This window comes from Diceros bicornis, chromosome 21, assembly GCF_020826845.1.
Source record: "Diceros bicornis minor isolate mBicDic1 chromosome 21, mDicBic1.mat.cur, whole genome shotgun sequence".
Taxonomy (NCBI): Eukaryota; Metazoa; Chordata; class Mammalia; order Perissodactyla; family Rhinocerotidae; genus Diceros; species Diceros bicornis.
This window is the reverse complement of record NC_080760.1, coordinates 12333931-12357072: the sequence shown is the minus strand read 5'-3', so window position 1 is coordinate 12357072 and position 23142 is coordinate 12333931. Positions and strand designations below refer to the sequence as shown.

At 32.2% G+C, this 23142-nt stretch overlaps 1 protein-coding gene across 5 annotated transcripts in view; it reads left to right on the top strand.

The window, feature by feature from the left end:
* TRIQK (triple QxxK/R motif containing) overlaps nt 1–22055 on the top strand; it is a 78461-nt gene extending 56406 nt beyond the window's left edge. For all 5 annotated transcript variants that reach the window (XM_058564596.1, XM_058564595.1, XM_058564594.1 and 2 more), the window contains 2 exons: nt 15658–15743; nt 20946–22055. In XM_058564596.1, the coding sequence (XP_058420579.1) occupies nt 15658–15743; nt 20946–21059 (200 nt within the window). In that variant the 3' untranslated portion in view covers nt 21060–22055. The remainder of the gene's footprint in view (nt 1–15657; nt 15744–20945) is intronic.
* The last annotated feature ends 1087 nt before the right edge of the window (nt 22056–23142 follow it).

The window sequence follows — 23142 nt, the reverse complement described above, 5'->3', positions numbered from 1 at the left end:
AAAGTCTTGGGACTTGGTGTGCTTCTTTATCCTGAGGATTCTTTTCTTTTTTAAGTTCTAGAAGAATTTCAATCTCTGATTTTTTCTTTTGAATAGTGATTTCCTCCCTTCTGTCTAGTCTCTCCTTCTGGAATTCCTATTATATATAGAGTCCTCACATTACAATATCACTATCTCTTAAAATTACTTTTATGATTTTTCTGTATTTGTATCTCTGACTTTTCTGGGTTTATTATTTCTCAGACCTATATTCCCTTTGATTATAATTCACAAATTCTTTCTCTTTTTCTCTCTCTTTCTTATTTATTTATTGCTATGTCTAAGTTGCACCTATGAATATATAATTTTAATGACCTTTTTTGTCATGTGTAAAAAGTCTATTTGATCATTTAAAAATCATTGTTTTTTATTCTTTTGCCCTTTTTCCCCTCTTTAATTATTTTAAACACCAGTTATATATAGTCTCTCAAATCCTTCCAGTATTCCTTCTTCTTATGGTACCAACTTTCCTATTTGTTGTAAAGGCTTATTTTACCTCATGCTATTTTCTTCTTTTTCTTTTTTCTTTTTTCAATTCCTTTGTACTTTATAGTTCCGTGTGTGTGTGTGTTCAACTTCAATAGAAGTTCGTTTGTTTTTGTTTTTATTTTCTCTCTCTGTGTGAGTCCCAGCAGTCTGAATTGTGAAATATTTTTACAGAGCAGTGTTCTGTTTACTTAGTGACAGTAGGGATATTATAGATTTTGGCCCATTGTTCTGTGCTTATTTCTTGGCCTAGGATTCCTGTAGAGTAATTTGGACCTCACATCTTGTTTTGGGTCTAACAGACTTAAGGTTTGTACTTCTCACAGGAGAAGCATCTTTCCTCCACACCCAGAGCTTAGAGGAAGCAGAAAAATTTCTTGCTATTTCTCCAAACAAGTGCAGATTATTTTTCTGTCCTCTTTGTGTGGTTTGGTCAGTCCTTTGAGGACCTCAGCTTCACCCATATATCTCAGTTTCAGCTTCTTTCTCACCGTGGCACTGTGCATGCCTGGGCCTTACAAGCCAACGTGCAGTCCTCTTGGCGTCTGAAGCAGGCACTAATACACCACCCCACCTCCCCACCCGGGGTTACCAGGATATTAGCTGGAAGCTGCTGTCTTGCTCTGGGTTTTCCCTTGTTTCTGACATTTGAACATTTCCTTTGTGTCCTTTTATTGTCATAAAGGTATGTATGTATGTGTATGTATGTAAATATGTATATATTTAATATTTAGAGCTTTATAGAATGGGTTTTTTCCTGCTGTTTCTATATATTTACATCAGAGAAAGGTCCACCTCAGCTCAGTGTACCATGTTTTCAGGATGGGAAGTCCTTTGAATGTTTTACTTCAGGTTGCACATACCACTTTCTTTCTACCTTGTTTTGCATATTTATATTTATTTTTTTATTTGTACCTACTGGGATTTAAACATTCTTGCAGACAGAAGCTCTATCTAATTTTACTTTTACATCCCTAATAATCATCTCTAATGATAGAAGGTACTTAATAAATATCTGTTAAAATAATCAATAAAACCATCTCCCTAATTCTCAGGTAATTAAAATTCTGTGTACCCTTTGTTTAACCTACTCTGTTTATATTAGTCTTAAGTGTTCTATCATTTCTCTTGAAATGATAAGCAGTATCTTTAACTGACTTGAAAACGTACTGAAATATGCTGTTATTTAACTTTTCTGAAGTTTGTGCTTTATCTTCCCTGTAATGCTTTCTGTTGTTCTCCTTTGATTTTATCTCTGTTTCCCCAAGGGTACATTGCACGTAGCAGCTACTTAGAAAAATTTGTTGATTTTTTTTTTGGCTAAGTGCAAACTAAAGATTGATATACTTTATATTATCTTCTACTTAACTATGGTTCCCTCCATATGTAATTTGTTGCTTGGTTAGCATTTTTAATATGATTTTCTGGGAAATTAATTTATATCTCGTGAGCAACTTGTTGGTTTATTTTTGTAGCAACTCAAAGCATAGTACTTGTATCTTAGTACTTAATGTGATGTTAAATGATGGTGTGTCCTTCGCAATGTGTGATTAACGTCAAGCTATTCTGTCCAAGCAGTGAAAAATTATCATTGGTTTTACTTGCCTTTATACATAATTTTAAAAGTTTGCATGAAATTTTCATTTTTATGGATTAATTTACCATCTTCCTCTCTTTAGCCTAGATATCCCTAAATGATTTTGAGAAAAATACCTTTTGCAAATTTTACTTTTAGAGATAATACCTTCTTTTTGTCTTTAAGGAAATATGTGGCATCATATTTCCATTGGAGCTGTGTTTTTTATTTGTTTCTGGTTTTATAATAATTTTGTTTTTATGAACTTGATTGATTAACATTTTAATTATTTTTTGCCTGTGACCATACCATTTGTGATTTTGTTCATCTTGCACCTATCAAAATGCAGACCATTTGTTTACTGACATAGCTACTGGAGTTTGCTATAGGATTCCATAAGAAAAACTATTGACCCTTGCTTTGTAATGAGTTTTCTACAGTTATTTATAGTTTGTAATATAGTAACTAAAAATTATGTTCATATGGCAGCTGGGAAATTACTTTATATTCCAAATTGTATTGCTCTTTTATATGTAATTTTGGTAATATGAGAAAAGTAAGATTCCAAACAGTGTTTTGCTTTTTTGAGGGAAGGAGGAAGGATTTGAAGCAGTTGATGAGAAATTATTCTAAAAATGTTGAAGGAAATATAAAAGTCTTCACTGTTGATTAGCAAATTTTATTATTTGTCAGTATTTTTGGCATGCTGTAAATAACTCACGTTCCAATAATTCATTTAGGTAATTAAATTTAGATTGCAAATTTTTCTTTTCAAATATTTTGACTCTTATCTCTTTGCTTTTCTATTGTATCTTAATTGGTGTGGTCTATATAAATGGACAATAAATTATATATCTTTGTTATAGAGATCAGACAGTGAATAGAACTTGGTATTCATCCCAGACAGAATTATGATTGAATGTATTTGCAAGATTAAAGCACTGAATTTACTTTTTTCTAATTAAAGGCAATTAAAGATTTCCAGACACAAATAAAAGACAATGAATTGAGGAATAAGTGTAGGAGCAAGTCCATTTGCAGGTGAAAAGATGTGCCTTTGAAGCAGAACCAGCTGTATTTTCATTGAAAGAATAACAGTTTAGGAAGCTTTTCTGCATGTGCTTGCTTGATAGCATAATGTACTCATAAGCAGCTTATGCAGTATTCAGAAAATAACAGTGCATTAATTTTTAAAGCAGCAAAGGCAGAGGAAGAACAGTACTGCCACATGATGATAATGAGTGTGACTAGTGTAAAGTCGACTGTTGAGAAAGAAAAAAACAGTGAGCTTCTGAAAAATGAAGATTTATAAAACAAAAACCAGATATTCACATGATAATGAGCTTAGGCAGCAATATCAACAAAGGGCAAAGATGCAGTCTTGTTTCTGGGCTAAGCTAAGAAATTGAAAAGCAAAAAGCCTAAAGCAGTCAAGTAATCTATTTTTTTTATTAAACTAAGGAAACTTTCAGTAAAACTATGGCGCAGTTAAAACTGACTATTGCTTTAAATGTGAAATAATTCATGACATAGATATAGGTTTTTATGTTGAATTAAATAGAACATATAAATTACTTTTATCCTTTTCTAAATTAATATAATATGAGGAACAGTAAATGATAATATTGATACCAAAATATTTTTGATCTTTATTGAATATGTTTTTGTATTTACTTGTGGTTTTTTATAGAAACAGTGCCCGTGCTAAAGTTAAATATATTTTAATTATATTGAATAAGAAAGGAACTTTTAACGCAGATAATATCTACTGATTAGAAGTTATAACTGCAAATGGCTTTTTGAAGTATTCTGTTTAAAAAGCAGATACTACATAGATTTGTCTGCGAAGTGTGTATAAATAAAAATTATGACTATGTGTGGTATCATCTTTAGAATCAAAAAATCCAGACATAATTCAAAAATTGCTTTACATCAGTGTTTACTTTTTATTTATGATTTTGCTTTTAGTTGATAGTCGTAATCCCTGTTTAAGACTTAGAGCGGGAAATTCTGTTGATTATGTACCATGAGTTTTCAAGTAAGTATTTTCAATCTATATTTAACAAGAGAAATCAGAGACAGACTAGTTTATAATTTGTTACAATTACTTGAATTAGGAACTAGACACGCATTATTAGGTGAATCTTAGTCTGCTGTATTGGAAGAAACTTGATAGATAATCTTTTTGAACATAAGAATGATTAAAATGATCCCAAGGAAAAATATCCATTCCATTGTGCTCTTATTTTTGTGAGAATGTGAGCCAGAGCTGGAAATAGCCATGATTACTGAGTGACAGGAGAAATAGAAACTCGTGGTGGAAAGAGAAAGTCCTTCAGAGACTCGAGTTCATGTCAATCCAAACGAAACTCTTATTCTTTTCTTATCTCCTGCAATCAATCAATACTCAATTAATCAATCTCTCTCTCTCTCTCATATTTTCATGTTATTTTAACTTGGATTTCTCTCCTTTATCATGAAAATAATCCTGAAGGGATCTAAGAATATCCTTAACAACTACCCTCATATTTCCCAACCAAGCTGAGACTACTCTTCTCTAAGACAAGTATCTTGAGTGATATTTAGTCTTTCTTTTTTTTTCTATTGTGATCCAGCCTAAAGGAAGAGGAAGAAATATTTTAAAGATTTTGATAATGCCAATTTTATGGAGAAATTGGTTGTGTAGAGAGAATGGGCTTTACATTCTAGGAGCAAGCAAAGAAATAAAGGTTCAGGTTACCATTCTTAGTTCTCTGGCTGGTCATAGGTTGTAAGTTATGAGCTCCTTCCTCCAATATTCATTCTAGATCTTCTTGTCCCTGGTAAGCATCTTAGTTTGATGAGCCCTTTGCCTTTAGTGGGTAACCCAAATATTCATTCCTGAAGGTTCTAGGTGATTCTTCTAGTTATAAAGTTATATAGAAATTTAATTAAATTTTACCATTGGTTATAATAGTACATGGGATTATCCCAGGAATTCCCTCATGTCTTTCCATATTCCTTTTGGCCTTCACTGTGTATTAAAAAACCATTTTATCCTTGATCACCAGCATCAGTTACCCCAGATAATACCGTGACTCCCCATGTTGCTTGTTTACCAATAGGCATGAAGAATCCAAACTGACCAAGTGACAGGCTCAGCTTCCAATTCAGGAAAACTATTATTGTGTCTTTTCTTAGGTTAGCTCTCTTATGAGATAAAGTGCACAACAAAATGCACTATTCAAACTTTGGCTACTGGGAGGATTTTCCTTATAGATTGTGTTTAGGACCATCTCCAAGGATAGCAGTCTACTTCCAGCTGGTGTCAGCATATTATGAAGGCCATCTACAAATGTTTTTTTAAACTATTATAGTACACCCAACTTTATGGTTTGCTGAATGAGATAACCCACATTTCATGACTGGTAGCTCAGGCCAGATGGTCCCTGAGTCACATGACTAGGTAGTCAGTCTCCATCAGAGCTTGGTAACAATCCAGGAGTTGTTTCTTAGCAGCTGTTACCTGCTGAAGGATGTATGGCACTGTTCCAAAACCTTAGAGACTGCCATTTCTTTTTTATTGGGACCTGCTAAAGACTTGTTTCTGTCTCAGTCAACTAAAAGTACTTCAAGCCCCATTGACTTCTGCCATGTCATAAGCTACTCTACCAAAGGGGTAGAGTAGCTTTCACAGCAGTCTACTGCAGATTCTTTTATTGTCTCCATGCCCTACTCAACACTATCAGCTTTTCAGGTTCTTTACATATGTAAAATATGTATGTAGACTTAAAAAAACAATAATAACGTGAGCAACCATGTATCCATCGTCCAGGTGAAAATTGGACATATACCAGTACCTTAGAAGCCTCTTTATGCCCCTTCTCAATTGCAACACCCTTTATGCCTCTGAGAGAACCACTATCTTGATTTTTTATTAATTCTTTGTGTAAATTTTCCACCTAGATATGTGTCAAACAATACATTGTTTAGTTTTTGAACTTTATGTAAATGAAATCACGCTATATATATTATTATGTAACTTGCTCCTATTGAACATCAGGTTTTAGAGTTTTATTCTTCTTGATGAATATTGATGTAGTTCATTCATTTTCTATGCTTTATAGCATTCCATTTTATGTATATACAGATATTTTTCTGTCTATTCTCCTGGTTTTGACAATTGGATCATTCTCAGGTTTTTTTCCCTACGAATGCTATTATGAGCTTTCTTTGAACATTTTTATACATGTCTGTTCTTTGGTTCACATATACAAGAGTTTCTCTATAATATATACCTAGTAGAGGAATGTTGGATCATAGGTATGGATATGTCACATTATCAAGTAATGCCAATTTTTTAAGAAATTGTACCTATGTCTCTTTCTTAATGGTAGATAGAGTGCAAAGTACAGCAAGTTGACCTTTTTTTCTTGGAAACAATCCTGACATACTCTAAATTAGTGGACCTCCATGAATCAGATTTAGGTGACAAGTCTCTGTATTTTAAGAGAATATTCTTTCTTCTCCCTTTTGTGCATCTATCTGAATGAGGCATCTCAGGCGGTTTCCATGTCTTCTCCAAGGCTTGTATCCTATCGTTGTCATTGTGATATATTGTGAGATGATGAGGCAGTTAAATGCTCTTGGAATGAGACAGTAGCACTGAGATGAAGAGTTGATCTAGTCCTCTAGCCGAGGCTGTCAAGTTTACTGGTGTCCCTTTCAATCAAGGCAGACGGTGTCTCACAGTATCTGTGATCAGAGCTTAGAAAAATGTATTGGCTAGATTAATTAGCTAGTTGTGACCATGTACAAAGGACTTTCTATTCTGCTACAGTAAGTACAGTAAGAAAATTGTACCATAAGTTTATATTTAATAGTACTCACTTGGTCTCCAAGACCAACTAGCCACAGTGAGGAAATAAATAGGTCTGTGAAAATAATCAGTGTGACCGAATATTTAGTTTTTGATGATATGGTAAATCTCTGAAACTTCTCCAGCAATGTGCATTCCCTTTGATTTACCATTTTAGTAAGGAAGAAGAGTAATATTTCTACTTTGTCCTTACTTTCAAAATAGCTCTTACATTACATATCAGGGTACTAAGCTCAAGATCCTGCCTATTTCCAAGGTTATAATTTGGGCCCACAGACTCAGAAATTGACGAGTGAATATAGGGTCTGTTCTGGACCACTAAGCCTGCCATCAGGAACTGAACTTTTTTATTTTATTACCTCTCCAAGTCTTTCTGACTTGAGAGACTTCAGTGACGTTTTGGCTCTCCAGGAGTTAGTTTTCTGAGTCTTTGCACTTTGATGTTCTCAGTATTTGGAATTGCATCCACAGATATCCACGTGACTTCCTCCCTCACTTCATTCAAGGATCTAATCAAATGACATCAAGTGATAATGTCAAGTGACATTATCAAGGAGGCCTTCCCTGACCACTCTATCTGAAATAATACATCTCTCCCCTTTATTTTCTGCTCCTTACCAACTATATTTTTCTTTTTAGTGCTTTTCATCATCAGGCAAATTGGACAATTTTTTATGCTTATAGTCTATCTTTTGTAAAGATTCAGAGGTCTGTTTTGCTCCCAATACTGTATATTCAGTACCCCAAACACTGTTTATTACATAGTTAAGTGCTCAATAAATAAGTTATAATGAATGAATGAAAGAGTTGTTTAAGAAAATAGGATATAAAAATTCTTATGACCATAAGTGAACATTTACAATTATGCTTAGTTACAAGGTTAACTAAGAAAACTCATAATCAGTGATATAATCTGATGTTATGCTATTTACAATACTTTTCTCAGAGATTCTAGCAACTGTATCTGCTAATCATAAAAATAATGGGTCATGCACTTATGAGCTTGGATGCAAGTAAAAATAGTAAACTGTTATATATATATATTTTTCTTATTTGTTTCCTGATGGAGAAGAGATTTCACATTCTACTCAATAACTATGTGCATATACTCATAGCAGTTTGGTAATCAGTTGCTGATATTAGTTCAGAGAGCAATTTTATGACATAAATTTCCTATGTGAAAATGCAAGTTTTAATATTTTTTAATTTTGAAATGCCTAGTTTTCAGCATTAAATCCAGATTTATTTTGAAAAAAAATTGCAAAAATCTATAATGGAATAAATAGCAAAAGTTCACACATCTTAAGTGTACTTTTTCCCTTCTATAAGTTCATGTAAACTCAGGCATTCACCTAAAGGTAAATATGTTTTTTATTCCAAGTGCATTACTTGGCTGTATCATTAGCATATTTGAGGAAGTCTTTTTCATTTTCTTCCCAAGAATGATCTTGAATTTTACATGCAAAAGGAAAAGTTTTGTAATGAGTAATTCACATTGAGAGAAACACACACTCTCTATTTATTAAGAATCTCAGATTGATTTGAAGAAATATTAACTCTCAATGTCACTATTTTGAGAGAAATTTTCTATTTGGATTGCCAATGTTAATAATGCAGTCATTTAAATATATTTTAGTTATTAAGAACTATACATAGTGGATAAAAGAATCTGTATTCTTACTAGGCCATAAAAGCAGTTTCCCACGTTATGGAATTTTCTACTAAAATATTAATTTTGCAACATTATTTTAAACATAAAAAGGTGGAATTTTATTAGTATAGATATAGCTCATAAGTTTCAATTATAATATGTAGTTATTTTAGAGAAAATCAAAGAGAATGTTTTGACTATTTTGATGGAAGTAATTGAGATTAAGGATTAAGAATGAGATTGTCATTGTTTATCAACCTGACTTGTTTCTGTACTTTGTTTTGGTTTCACAGTGTGAAGAAAATTCTAAAATTCTATTAATATGAATAAATAGTTTAAAATAGTGTAACTTTTTAATAGTATACATCTAACAGTTTCAGGAGACTCTTCAATTAAACCAATCACAAAACTCAAGAGAAGAGTAGTAGGGAATTTTATTCCAGAACTAAATAGCAGATATTATCTAAGGACGACTTGCAGTTTTTATCACAAATATAAAATTTCAGTAACCAAAGTATAATAATCCTTCTAACTATGCAGGTGCCTCTTACTTTTTATTGAAAAACTATTAAAATATAATAATAACATGCATCAAACACGGACACCAATGTCTTGCCTGGCATTTTTAAGGAAAATACATCTGTGCTACAATAGTATATTTACTTGTATAATTCTTTGTTTTCAGACATTTAAAGGCCTGAATTATTAAAAGTCCACTGTATAGTTATAACTTTCCTAACCATGATACATGTCCAAGAAGTTCAAATAAAGTTCAAAGCAAAGGCAAAACATATCAACAACAACTAGTAAAACTAGTGCTACAAAGCAATTTAGTACTGCTTGTTTCCATTATATTAGAATATGAAATGTATTGGATTGTGCATCTTAAAAATTTTAAAATAATGTAGAATATGTTTAAAAATCAGAAATTGAATAAAATATTGATTTGAATTAGACTCTGAAAAGTTAAGGGTATATTTTGTAATTTCTAGGACAACTATGAGAACGTTATTCTAAGAGATATATCAAAATCACAATATATAACTTAAATAGAATACTAAAAAGTGTTCATTCAAAAAAGGCAGGAAAAATGAAACAGGAACAAATCAAAGGGAACAAAGAGAAAACAATATAAAATAGTAGACTCAAATAAAAATATATTAATAGTTTCATTAAATATGAATGGTCTAAACATACCAATGAAAGGACAGAGGATTTTAAGGTCGAAATTTTATAAAATAATCTAAATATAGGCTGTATATAAGAAATTCAAATATAATGATATTAAAAGTAAAAGGATGGAGGAGAAGCACTTTTTGAATGGAAAGTAAGGACCTCAAGTCTGCTTCTCTATAAAAGCAATAATAACAATGGCAAAAAACTGTCAAAATCAACTTTTTCAGAAATCTGGAAATGAAAGAAAATTTTACAACAGTCAAGGAGTGTTTATTCAAGAAAAACAGCTAAAGCTCAGTTAGAACATCAGGGTTTATTGTGTTTTAACTTGTTAATCCTATCTTCCTCTCCTCAGCCCTCTAACTATAGTAGTTGTGAAAAACAGCATCCTGCAGCCTCTGGAGAAGGCAGAAAGGGTTTGGAGCTACCCTAAACCCCATCCTCAGAGAACTGTCACTATTTGGCCTGTCTGGCAGCTCACTAAAAAGCTCCATTCTCAGAACTTGTCTTTATTTGACCTTAGAGCTCACTCTGTGTGAAGAGCCCTCTCCTCATGGAATTCAACAAAAACAATCAGTGAAGAGCATTTAATATCACAACTGTCTGAGCCAGCATTACCAGCTGGGGCTAGCATGAGGTTGACCTAAAAACTTAAAAAACTGGTCAATGAGATGTCCATAGGGTCTTTAAAAAATCTCTGACATAGATTACTGCGAATCTAGAAAGCTATGAGCCCATGCAGGGCTATGCCATGTCCAGCAAAGACCTGAAAAAGCTATAATCTCTCACCTCTTGCTGACCTTGAGGAAGCTTACAGGAAGTGAAGGCCAAGACAGAACTATAAACTCCTGTCAGAGCATGGAAAATGTATGCCAACATACATACACACGCGCGCGTGAACACACACACACACACATACACACACACATGCATAGCCCCTCAGCAAAGCTGGAAGACTTATTGATTCAAGGCATTTAAGAAAATATCTGTCCAGTCATTAGATGAACACTAAGCTAAGTGTCTGGATATGACAAAGAATACATACTTTACAGAATTAGACCATAAAAGTCACCAAACAAACAAACACTAATACTAACAAAAGAAAACCAAACAGCAGCAACAGCAAATACTAGGAGAGATCTGATTTGCAGAGTTGCCACATTATATTAAATATCTCCAGTTTTCTACAAAAAGTATGAAACACACACTGAATCAGCAAAGTATGGTCCATACACAGAAAAAGAATAGAAACTGTCTCTAAGGAAGCTCAGACCTTGGACTTACTGGATAAAGACTTTGTCAGCCATCTTAAATATGTTCAAAAACTAAAGAAAACCATGTCTAAAGAATTGAAGTATGAGAATGATGTCTCACCAAATGTAGAATATTATTATAGAAATGTAAATTACGTATATTAAAAAAATAGAAATTCTGAGTTAAAAATACCATAAGCAATATAAAAATTTCACTAAACGGGCTCCACAGCAGATTTGAACTGGCAGAAGAATCAGGCAACGTGAACAGAGGTTAATTGCGATTATTCTGTCTGAGGAACATGAAGAAAAAAGAATGAATGAAAAATGACAAAAAATGAACAGAGACGCAGAGACCCGTAGGACACCAAGAATACCAATCTATTTATAATAATAGTTCCAGAATGAGAGGAGGGAGAGAAAGGGTCAGAAAGAATATGTGAAAAAATAATGTCCAAAAACTTCCCAAATTTGATGAAAAACTGTAATTCATATATCCAAGAACCTCAACAAATTGCAAGTGGAATAAACTCAAAGAGATCCACACCTGGCCACATCATAGTCAAACTGTTGACAGTCAAACATAAAGAGTGAATCTTGAAAGCTGCAAGAGAAAAGTAACTCATTACATATGATGTACTGAAAACTAAAGACTATTAACCAAGAATTCTATATCCAGCACAACTATCCTTTTAAAAAGTGAGAAATTAAGATATTCTTGGATGAACAAAACCAGATAATTTGTCAATAGCATGACTGCCCTATAAGAAATACTAAAGGAGGTCATACAAGCTGAAATGAAAGTACACCAGGCAGTGATTCAAATCCACAAATGAAAAAAATAAATTAACACAAGTAAAGGTAATGCATAGGTAATTATAATAGAAGTCTACATGTGTTTTTGTCTAGAACTTTTTTCTTCTTGCTGATTTATGAGATGCTACTAAAGCAGTACTTAGATGGAGATTTGTACCTGTTAACCACTATATTAATAAAGAAGAAAGATTTCAAATCAATAATCTAACTTTCCACCTAAACAAATTAGAAAAAGAAGAGCAAACTAAACCCAAAGCCAACTGAAGGAAGGAAATAATAAAAATTAGAGTGAAAATTAATGAAATAAAGAAGAAAACAGCAGTAGAAAAAATCAACAAAACAAAAAGTTTGTTACTTAGAAATATCAACAAAATTGAAAAACCTTTAGTTAGACTATCTAAGAAAAAAGGAGATCGCTCAAGGTACTAATGTTAGTAGTGAAACAGAGTACATTACTATCGACCTTACAGATATAAAATGGATTATAAGGGGAATTATAAAGGGGAATACTATGAACAATTATATGCTAAAAAATTAGATAACCTAGTTAAACAATACCAATGCAAGTGATGATGCAAAGCTACCAGAACTCTAATTCACTGCCAGTGGGAATGCAAAAATGGTTTGACAGATTCTTACAAAGTTAAATATATACTTACCATATGACTCAGCAATCCTACCCTAGATAAATGAAAACTTGTATTCACATAAAAACCTGTACACTTGTGTTTATAGTAATTCTTGTCATACTTGCCAAAATTGGACATAACCCAAATGCACTTCAATGAGTGAACGGATACACAAACTCTGGTACCTTCATATAATGGAATACTAATCAACAATAGAGAAGAATGAACTGCTGACACATACAACTTGGGTGAAACTTAAAGGCCTTATGCTGAATAAAAGAAGCCATTGTCATATTATTGCCACATTATTGAAAAAACAAAGCTATAGAAATGGACCATAAATCAGCAGTTGCCAGGAATTATGGGTGGGAGGAGGGGTGGGTATAAAAGGATAGCACAGGGAGTTTCTGGAATGATAGAACTCTTCTGTGTCCTGATTATGATAGTAGTTACATGAATCTGTACATAAGCATTAAAATTCATAGAACTATATACCAAAAGGAAAAAAGTCGATTTCACTATATGATAATTTTAAAATAAAATACAATAAAATAGTATGATAGGATTGTATTGGAGGGAGAAAGCATAAACCAGTCAATCAGGAAGCGTGAAAATGGGGAAAAAAAGTTTTTGTTACCTAAACTATGTTATAGAAAATGAAAATACAGAAATTTGATGAATGATGTCGTTGAGAATAGAGAAACTAGATGACTGAGGCCCCAGATTGGCTTCATAGGCTTGAATTATCCGGATTTTCTCTCATATAAAGTGTAAGGAGCAATTGCTCAACGACTACTTTGGTTATTGCGTTATTGATATAACCAAAATCAGACTCAATTGTGTTCAATTAACCATATACATATAAAAATTTATATAAATGTATTTTTTCTAGGTGTAAATACTCAGAAGGCAGGGGCTTCTGTATTTTATATTTTTTACAATCGTGTGGGGGTAGGTATCTTTCTTGAAGCCATAAAAAATTCAAATGTTGAAAACCTCTTGGGGTATAATGGAAAGATCTGGTTTTAGTTATAAAGAACTTAACAGATGCCCCTATGAACGTTTTCACTTCGTAGACTGAAACCACGTTTTGTGATATATACTTTTTAGATATCATAGTCAGCAAAGAGAATGCTAAATTAATGACAGATGGACTAGCTGGAGAAGTACCAGGTGTACAATAATTTTTAAAACCATTTATTTATTATAAACACAGTTTCAAATGTTCATATCAACTTTAATATAAATCTAGAAGTATTGTTCTCTAAGAGAATAAAGGAGTTGAGATAGAACACCTTATTTAACCAGTGGTTATATGGCAAGTGAAGTAGAGTGATAAATTCTCACTTGAACATTGACTCTTTAAGGTATATTTGAATCTGTTTTATCACACACACATTATCCAGAATATTGCATAAGTGTATAAAAAGCATATGGATTAAGATAATCCTTTTTCATTTGTTTATTTTTTCCTCATTGCACCCAGAGATTAGTATAGGGACAATATATGATAAAACAAGAAATGACTTTTGGGCCTCAAATCTATAATCTTCAAATTTCTTTTTAGGTTATCATTAGAAACTTGCTTTGTAACCCTGAGTAGAGGCATTTGATGTGTCACCATTTTCATTGTTCTGAACTGTTTATATCTCAGCAGGAATAATGACATGAATAGTTTGTTGAGATGTGAAATCAGAGTGAACACTTGTCAAGGTTTTTTCAGCAAAATTAAATGTTACTAATTTAAAATGGGTCAGAGTAATATGTTTTGTATTTTGTTCATTCCATAATTTAAATTTAGATCATTTGCTATATTTTTACAATTGGCTCATTTCTGAATCATTAAACCCCATCATCAAATAATGTTTATTAAGCTTCTGCATGCTCCAGAATGACTGGTATACAATAACGGTTAAGGAAATAGTGTACACTCGTTCTTTTAAAAAAAATACATAGCTCTTCAGCCAAACGAACGCTTTTATGTGTCTAATGAGCACAAATATAGCATTTCTTCATTATTCCCATCCATTTGACTCCCTTCTCCCTGCCATTTCTAGTTCTAGAAATCTATATGGATCTTTAAAGCTACTTTTGAATCATTAGCAGACATTAAGAAATATATTGCACATTAAATTTTTATGATATACTCTAGATCAACTGCTTTCAGATTTTAGTGTGAGGAAGATGTGGAAATTAAAGATAGAAGCAGTTGTATTATTTAGATAAAAGAAATCTAGGGGTAAGTTTTGGAAAGGAACTGATCTTTGAAATGAAAGGGAGTAAGATGGAAACAACACGGCAAAATAAGGAGAACGTAAAATAGCCAGAGATATTATATGGTCATGTGTTAACTCCCAGTCAGGATGACATATTTGACCCAGTTCTTAGTTAAAAGTTTGGTTAACAAAATAGTGTATCATTTTAGTCAATGCTTTTGTTGTTAAATCTATTTTCTTACAGGCTGTGTAATAGCTCTTTTGTTACTCATTGGTGAGGTCACCAAATGGTACACAGAAAGGGAAATTTGTTGACACTAACTCTGTTCATTTTTGGCTGTGCAGTGTGGAAGAGAAGATTGAAACTAATATCCAAATGTAGCTATCCTACATCTTTTATCTAACCGTATTTATTCTGTCCTCTGTTAAGAGCAAACAAAAGTTAAATATGTATTTTGCTATTGAATTTGGCAACTAAAAGTTAATAATTTACAGGTCCTTCCTTAGCTTCTTATTTAGAGAAAACTTGAAGCTATTTCTCAAATTGATTATTTGAATACTTAATGTATCCGTATAAAATAAATTTATAATGAACTGTTATTCTTCAATTATGAAGACAAAGTTAACTTTACCTATTAATGAGATCTTATGTATACTTATTTATTTATCCATTTGTTTCCAAATGCTTTGAAAAGGTTTTCTCTAAAATAAGTTTTTATTTTTTTGATATTCACTGACAGTAAATCAAAGCTATCTGTCAAATCTTCATCCTGAAAGAGTAAGAGAAGAGGAAAAGTTGACTGTAGGGTGAGAAATTTATGGTTTCGTAACTGGGAACTACTTGGCAACTTTGTGTCCCAGTTTTACTCTAGTGAAACATTCTTTGATATTGCGGACAGCTGCTAAACTTGAATTATATAGAAGCGTAGCTCATTGTCTGGAATTGTTTTTTTCTAGGTAAACAGGATTATAAAAAAACCAAACCTATTTTACGAGCAACCAAATTAAAAGCAGAAGCAAAGAAAACAGCAATAGGCGTAAAGGTACCTGTATTTGATAACTGAAAAATTTGATATGTGCATGCCATTTCATTTTCTAAAACTGGATTGCATAAATGTTGAGTTCTAAATGTTTTATGACATTTCAAAATCTAAGTCAAATGCCAGTAATGAAGGTTTTTATAGAGTTTACTTAATGGGAAACATCCTTCCTATCCTGAGATTTTACTGGGTCTTAAAATAAAATACAGTGTCACTTAAGATAACTAGTTATACTTACAGTTGCATTTTTTTTTTCTCTAGCTACTGTATATATTGTTCAAACATTTCAGTGGTTTGAATCAAAAATTTCTCTCATTTTCAGTAACTTTCATTTTATGGTTATTTAAATTTTAGTTGTAATTATATGTACTGAGATCATTAATGTATATAATTTTACTTTGTGTATTATTATTATTGTCAGTACTCTCTATGATGAAATTCTAATGACATCCCAAAACTTGTTCTTTTAGAAAATCAGTGTTTTAAATGCTTAAGAGGGATAAATGTAACTGAGAATGATGTTAGCAGATATTAATCCAATGTGCTAGCACAATGAAGTTCAACAAAATTACTCGTACATTATTACCCATGTCAATTCTTTGCCAAGTATTTAGAGTCGAATTAAACTATAAATAGAAAAATTAATTTGGCGGCTCTACTGTCAAATGTGTAAAATCAAAATGACTAGTACATATATTTTATTTAAATATTAAAATGTTAAAAGGAGATTTTGGGTTTTATCTGGCAGATGAAAAATCAATTTTTCTAAGTTCTAGCTTATAGCAAATGCCAAGGTATTACTACCAAGCTGTAACAGCTGTTGAACTGCCAGATGATATATTTGGTTGTCTTCCAGAATTTGCTATTATGATCACGAAACACTGCCTTCTTTTTACTCCTGATTGCTGATTTTGATCAAGCGTTGCCGTGTGATGCGATATGTTTTCACAACACCATCTCCTCAGTTAGTGCTGTGTGTCCGTTTTTAATGAAAAAGAGTAAATTGCCTTTTTGTTTAAATGAGAGATGATTAATCTTTTGAACTTTTCTTCTAACTTCATGTGAAATTTTATTCTTCTTTAAAATTATTTCCATGACATGACCTTTCTAAAAGCAGTGCTTAGTTTTTTATTTTGCAATTAGTTACCTGATGATTGTCTCTTGTAGTGAAAGCATTGTTTGTCATTTTCCACCAAGGCAATATGACACTACTGTTATCTTTCACAATGCAGTGTTTTTGTTTTTGGAGGTTTTTTTAGAAAAATATTGGGATAGCAAACTCCCCTTTGGCACAATGTAATGAATTATAATTTGAGAAACAGTGCAGCGATTTGTTTATAAATATATACCACTTTCTTATACACATCCTTTTTCATTTGCTCTTATAATTTTTGTCATTGTTTTAATTTGAGGAAATGACTATGTTCCCGGTATAAGTCTACCTTATACTGCAATTATCTGTCTTTTTAAAAACGATGTAGAATTTATCTTTTTATAAGAAAATAATTTTTTCTTAGGTTTCATTTATAATTTAAAGTATGTACAGGAGAGTTTCTAACTATCAGAACATAGCTCCTTTTTAATAAGCTAGCATATCATTTTGATTTGTAAACCTGTAGAAAACAAAAACCTTAACTTTAAACATTGTTTACTTTCCTTGAAAATTTATGTGAAGAGCCCATTAAAATGATATGAAACTTTTTAGAATCAGAACCATGGAGGTGTTTTACGTCTCAAATCTGGCATACTAATTAGTTTGCCCTGTCAAACTTTGATTGCCTTGTCATTTTAGCATAGGACTTTAAATAACGAAGTTTCTTTCAGCAATTGCCATTTAGTGCTATTTAATTTCCCCAGTGAGTGATTTTATCCATACTGATAATGTCAGAGAAGCAACTCAGGACTAATGAACATCAAACACGTTTGACTCTTAGCTAGTTGATACAGAATGACCATAATATTATAATATTTTATCACTTTACTACCTATTCTTTAGAATGAATCATAGTTAGGCTCTTAAAATAAGTTAAATCTACAGAAAATATGAATAGCTGCATGGAATAGAAAAATAACAGCGATGACAACACTGAACACAAAATAGAGGCCTGGAATCGCATCCCTCTTGCTTCTTACTGGCACCATGATCGAACTGGGTCTAAGCTGGCATGTTTGTAAGAGGGATGTCATGCCGTTTACCTCACAGTGTTGTCAGGAGAGTTAAATAATACAATGAAAACACTTAATATTGAACCTAGCACATAGAAGTCATTTATGAATTGTTAACTGACTGAGAAAATATTTCTTTGAATTAGCCATTACTGGGTTGTATAAAGAAGACTTGCCTTGGGTATTTGTCATTGGGCTGAAGAGCCCTGCTGCAACTAAGTCTGTCTCATGTGACTCGATTACAAATTACAGAATGTTCTCAGTTTTGCTGTGGAGATGATATTATGGATATTACTATTGTGAAGTTTTCGAAGCGTTGCATAATTTTAATATATCTTGTAAATAGATTATATAAATCTTAATCTTTCATTATTTATTTAGAAATTGCCCTAGCTATTACAATGTTGCAGAACTTGTGGAAAGGAAGATGAGTAAGATATGATCATCTTAGAGGAATTTATACAAGAAATCACTTCCAGATTTCATTACCATATAAAACCAACAGTATTGATTGAGAAATCATGGACTGGAGAAATAAAGAATTATACAATAGGGTTTTTACCCTCAGACGCTTCTAGTGCTTTTTTGTAAATGTATGTTTAGTAATAGAAAATGTTTTGAGGGAACAGTAATGATTCAGAATAAGATATGAATGTGACTGTCAAAATCTAGAATTAATTTCTGTTGAGAAGCTATTTTTATTTCCTGTGTATTACCAATGTAAACAAAATGTCATAATTTATGACCCTGTAATGAAATGAGTGCCATCTAAAAAATATTTGCACAGCTAATATTTGGTTGCTGTTCAATTAGATTATTTTTCAAGAATTACAACATCACTAAAAATTTTTTAACAATGCAAATATCCATGTTTCCTAGTATTTAGAAGGAACTCATGTTTCCCAGTATTTAGAAGGAAAAAGGTAATCTATATTTGTTAATTAACTCATTTATTTAAAAGTTTTATTTGAAAGGTATAATCATAATAAAAGAAAAAGGATCAAAAATTTAATTTATCTGTTACATAAATAAAATATTCGAGTGTCAACCAGATCCTGTTAACAAACCTTAGGATGAGCCAGCTGGAAATGTTATTTTTCTTCTTTTTTGTTATTTCTGTTGTAAAACTAAAAATAGCCAGGGGATGGGGGAAGTCATAAATGCCTACAGGTCTCTAAGTTATGGTTAGTGTCACCAGCATCCTGAAAGCAGTATTTTCAAATTTTACCATTGTTTTAACCCTCCCAACATGCAGTCCTCACAATGCTCATCTCCTCAACAGGATAGGGACATTTTGAAATAAAATGACTTGCTATACCTCCCTATTCAATACTTCTTAAGCCCCACCCCCTGTACCATATATTGAATAGACTTAATTGAGTTAATGGATCCTCTGAAATTGTGTTCTATGAATGTTCTCTGCTTCCTACCCTTAAACCACTTTCTCATGCCTCTGGATATTCTGAAAATGTACAGTGAAGATGATACAGAGGTGTTTGAGAGGACAAGAAGGAGTTGAAAAGCAGCAATTAGAGGTGATTATCAATGAGATGAGACTCATGGCCACCAATCAAGAGTAAAAGCTATTCTTGCGATAAGCTGATGTGAATGGTGACTGCTGTTGAGCAGTTTTGTTGTCCACTATACAGAAGAGATGGAGTTTGCAGTTGTGTGTCACTTGTTTATTACATCCTCTTAAAATTAGTAGCTGTGTAACCAGATGGGTCTAGGAGCACAGCTGTGGATATAAGAAAATAAATGAAACCTGTCTGATACTGCCATGCCCTTTTGAGATGCCAAAGTGTTCCAACTTTGATATATTAGATTGAAAAAATCAGATCTTACAAAAATAGTTGACACTGAGTCTTTCAACTCAATGGTTTTTATTAATATTTAATTTCATAGTTTGGAAAATAAATAAATGTAATTATGAAGCTAAAAATCTATATAAAGTGTCCATTGGTAATTTCAACATTCAGGTAAAAATTCCATGTTGACTATAAACCAAATTCATTTTAATGCTTTAAAAGTTTATTAGATGACATATTTAAATTATTGATTTTACATTCTTATCAAATGTAAAATACAGTCATGTAAATGCAAATAAATTGCTTCTCCATAAAATAATGCCGGGAAGGGGTGTGATACAGGAGTGAAAATTAGAAGGGAATATTAGGCTCTTTAGGATCCTGAACTGGCACTGTACACTGTTTTTTCTGTTTAGCCACATGCTATATTAGTATTGAGAAAATTCCTTCATGGTGTGTATATATGGAAAAAGTTTATAGACTTTTCGAGAGATAATATGTCTTTTGCCATTATATATGTGGTAAAGTTTTTGGCTATTATTTCACATAATTGGTAAATATAATCTACATCAAATCATCAAATGAAATATCCAGGACCATCTTTCACAATTGTGAAAAATTATACTGTATCATGCTTCATGAGTATTCAGTTTTGTTCTGCCACATTGTAAACTATAGAACTTAGAATTTAAAAATTAGAGTTTCAACAAAATAATATTTAATAAAGATATTTACAGAGACATAATCTAGAAACTGGTTATAATAGTTTTTTCCCATTAGAAAAGGAATGATAATTTTTTTAAAAACCTGTGTCCAAATGCTATAACTAATAATAGATTTATTGAAGCAAGAAATAAAGTTAAACTCAAAGAGAGAACAGATCAACTGTGTAGGCACAAACTACATTGCTTGCACCCAACATTTTGATATCCAAACTACGAAAATGTTAAAATTATAAATGTTAATTTACTATTAGGAAAACATAAACAAATTAAATAAAAATAATAATAGAAATGACTCACCCACTGATGTACTTGCCATTATAATGAGTATTGTCAAGTATGAAATAAGTTTCTTTTCTTAATGGCAAAAAGTGTTAAACAAAAAAATGTGATTATTTCAAATTGTTCATTCTAGACTGTGGAATTATGGTTATTTTATCTGATGAAACTGTAACATTAACCAATCTCGTTTCACCAAGTTCGAATCTGCTCTTTTCTCTCTTCCTCAGGAAGTCGGCCTCTTACTTGCAGCTATATTGGCCCTCCTACTGGCTTTTTATGCGTGCTTTTATCTCAGACTGTCCACAGATGTTGACCCTGGTCTGGAACCAGATGAAGATTAGCTGAGCAGCAATCAATGCATGAAAAGGGAAGTAATTTTATAAAAGCACTTCGTGGGACCAATGCTTTCCTAAGAACTGAAGCAGCAACATCTTGAATTCTTTCTGCTGGTATTTTCAGTTTGCAGAAATATCTTTTTAAATAGTTGCATAGAGTATCAAGAAAAGAACCTCACCTAGCAATGTAGTGTAACATATGCTGCCAGATACTTTTATAAATCTTTCTACTTTGACAGGCAACCTATTCATGGTGCATTTAGATAAAATGGAAAACAGATCCTAAATTCTTCAGCTGTCTTAGCCAATTTATGTGTATAACTCCATCACTTACAAATTACTAAATCTATTTTTGTTCCATATATGTCATGAATAAAAGTATATATCCTCACTTACAGAAACATCCCCAAATCACATACAAAGCCTAAGAACGAACGAAAAGTCATGGGAAATTTTTTGTTTTACAAAGAAGCCCTGCTTTCTTTCCAGACGTATTTTCTATCATTAGAGAGACTATCTGCACTTACATCTACAGTAATCTTTTTCCTTCTTTGCCAACTGTTCAGTGCACATGTGCTCCATCAGAAATGGCACCTGGATGACAGAAGCTCAAAGAGTCACATATGTCTAAAATAGAGCTCCTTTCCTCTTGGGCTGTCTGAACTGGTGTAAATAGGAAGTTCAGTTGATCTTGATTTTAATTAACTTATTACTCTATTAATGTAAACTTGGAATTCTATTTTAATTATGTTGTGCTGGCTGCTTGCAGTATCAGTTTGCCCCTCTTGTTAGGGAGATATGTAACAATCTGTCATTTAATTGTGCAATCTTTTTCACACAACAGTAGTAGCAGAAGTCTTACCTACTCAGAATCATTTTTCTTGGGTTGTCTCTTAAATCTGAACAATACAGAGTTGTTTTACAAAATTACATTTTGTCTCTTGAGAGTTAATCAATTAGATCTTTTTTGTGAAAAATAAATAATAGAAAAAATATATCTCATATTACTCGCATATGTAGTTCTCTGTTTATATAATTTTTCAAGATATTTTGTATTTTGGGAGTATAATGACCAATATATTCAATATTTTTACTGGTAATGGAATTTTTTTATATTTTTAGAACCTATGAATACATAAAGCTTAGAAAATGGAAAAATATGTCCACAGCAGAGTTGTTAGCTCTACTACCTTATATAAAAACATGTAGAAAATGAATAGTTTGAAACATGCACAAAACGTTTTACGGTACATACATTGTATTTATGAAGAGTAAATAAAATGTTAAGATTGATTCCATACTTGCCAAGAGAAGAAAGCAATGATAAATACCCTAGATATTCCTTGAAACTTTTGCGCATAGTTGAATATGACTGTGTAGCATTATGTTCTGTAGAATTTTTTCAAGTAACATAATTTATTTCATCAGTGTGAAAACAGCCAAAAGTTCCAATATCCTCACAGATCATTTATGCCAAACATCTGAGGGCAAAATTTAGCCAGTGTTATTTACTGAATTCTTCCCCTTGAAATCACAAACTCAAGAGACAGACCGAGAGTTCTTATATACTCGCCACAGTGGACCAATCCAAGTGGCATTTTTAGGAAAGGTTGCAGCATTTAATGCCATGTGGTATGTCTGTTCTTGAAGTGGGTGGCAAGGGAGTATCCAAGCTGGCATTTTGGATGTGATGGGCCTTTTTCTTTCCTGAGTGACGTGCCACATGGCAGGAAATACTGCTTCCCCACTCCTATCGCATTTACGTGAACCATTTTCATTTAGTTATTTCCCCTCCCATATGGTGTTAACAACAGTCAGATCAAATAAAGATTATATCTAAGTTCAGTGGTAATTTAAATGAGAGGATATGTAATAATTGTTTATTAGATATGTATCCAAGTGAGATATAACAGAATTTACAGTATTTGAAATAGATGATTATACTCTTGGAAATGTTTGAAAACTCATTACCCTGAAAAAAACTTTGCTATTGTGTTCTGCTCTTGAGGTGTGCTTTTGGAGAAAAAAATGTTGTTTCTGATAGTATTAAGTATTAGTCTAGACATAGTATAATTGTAGGCAAGTTTCA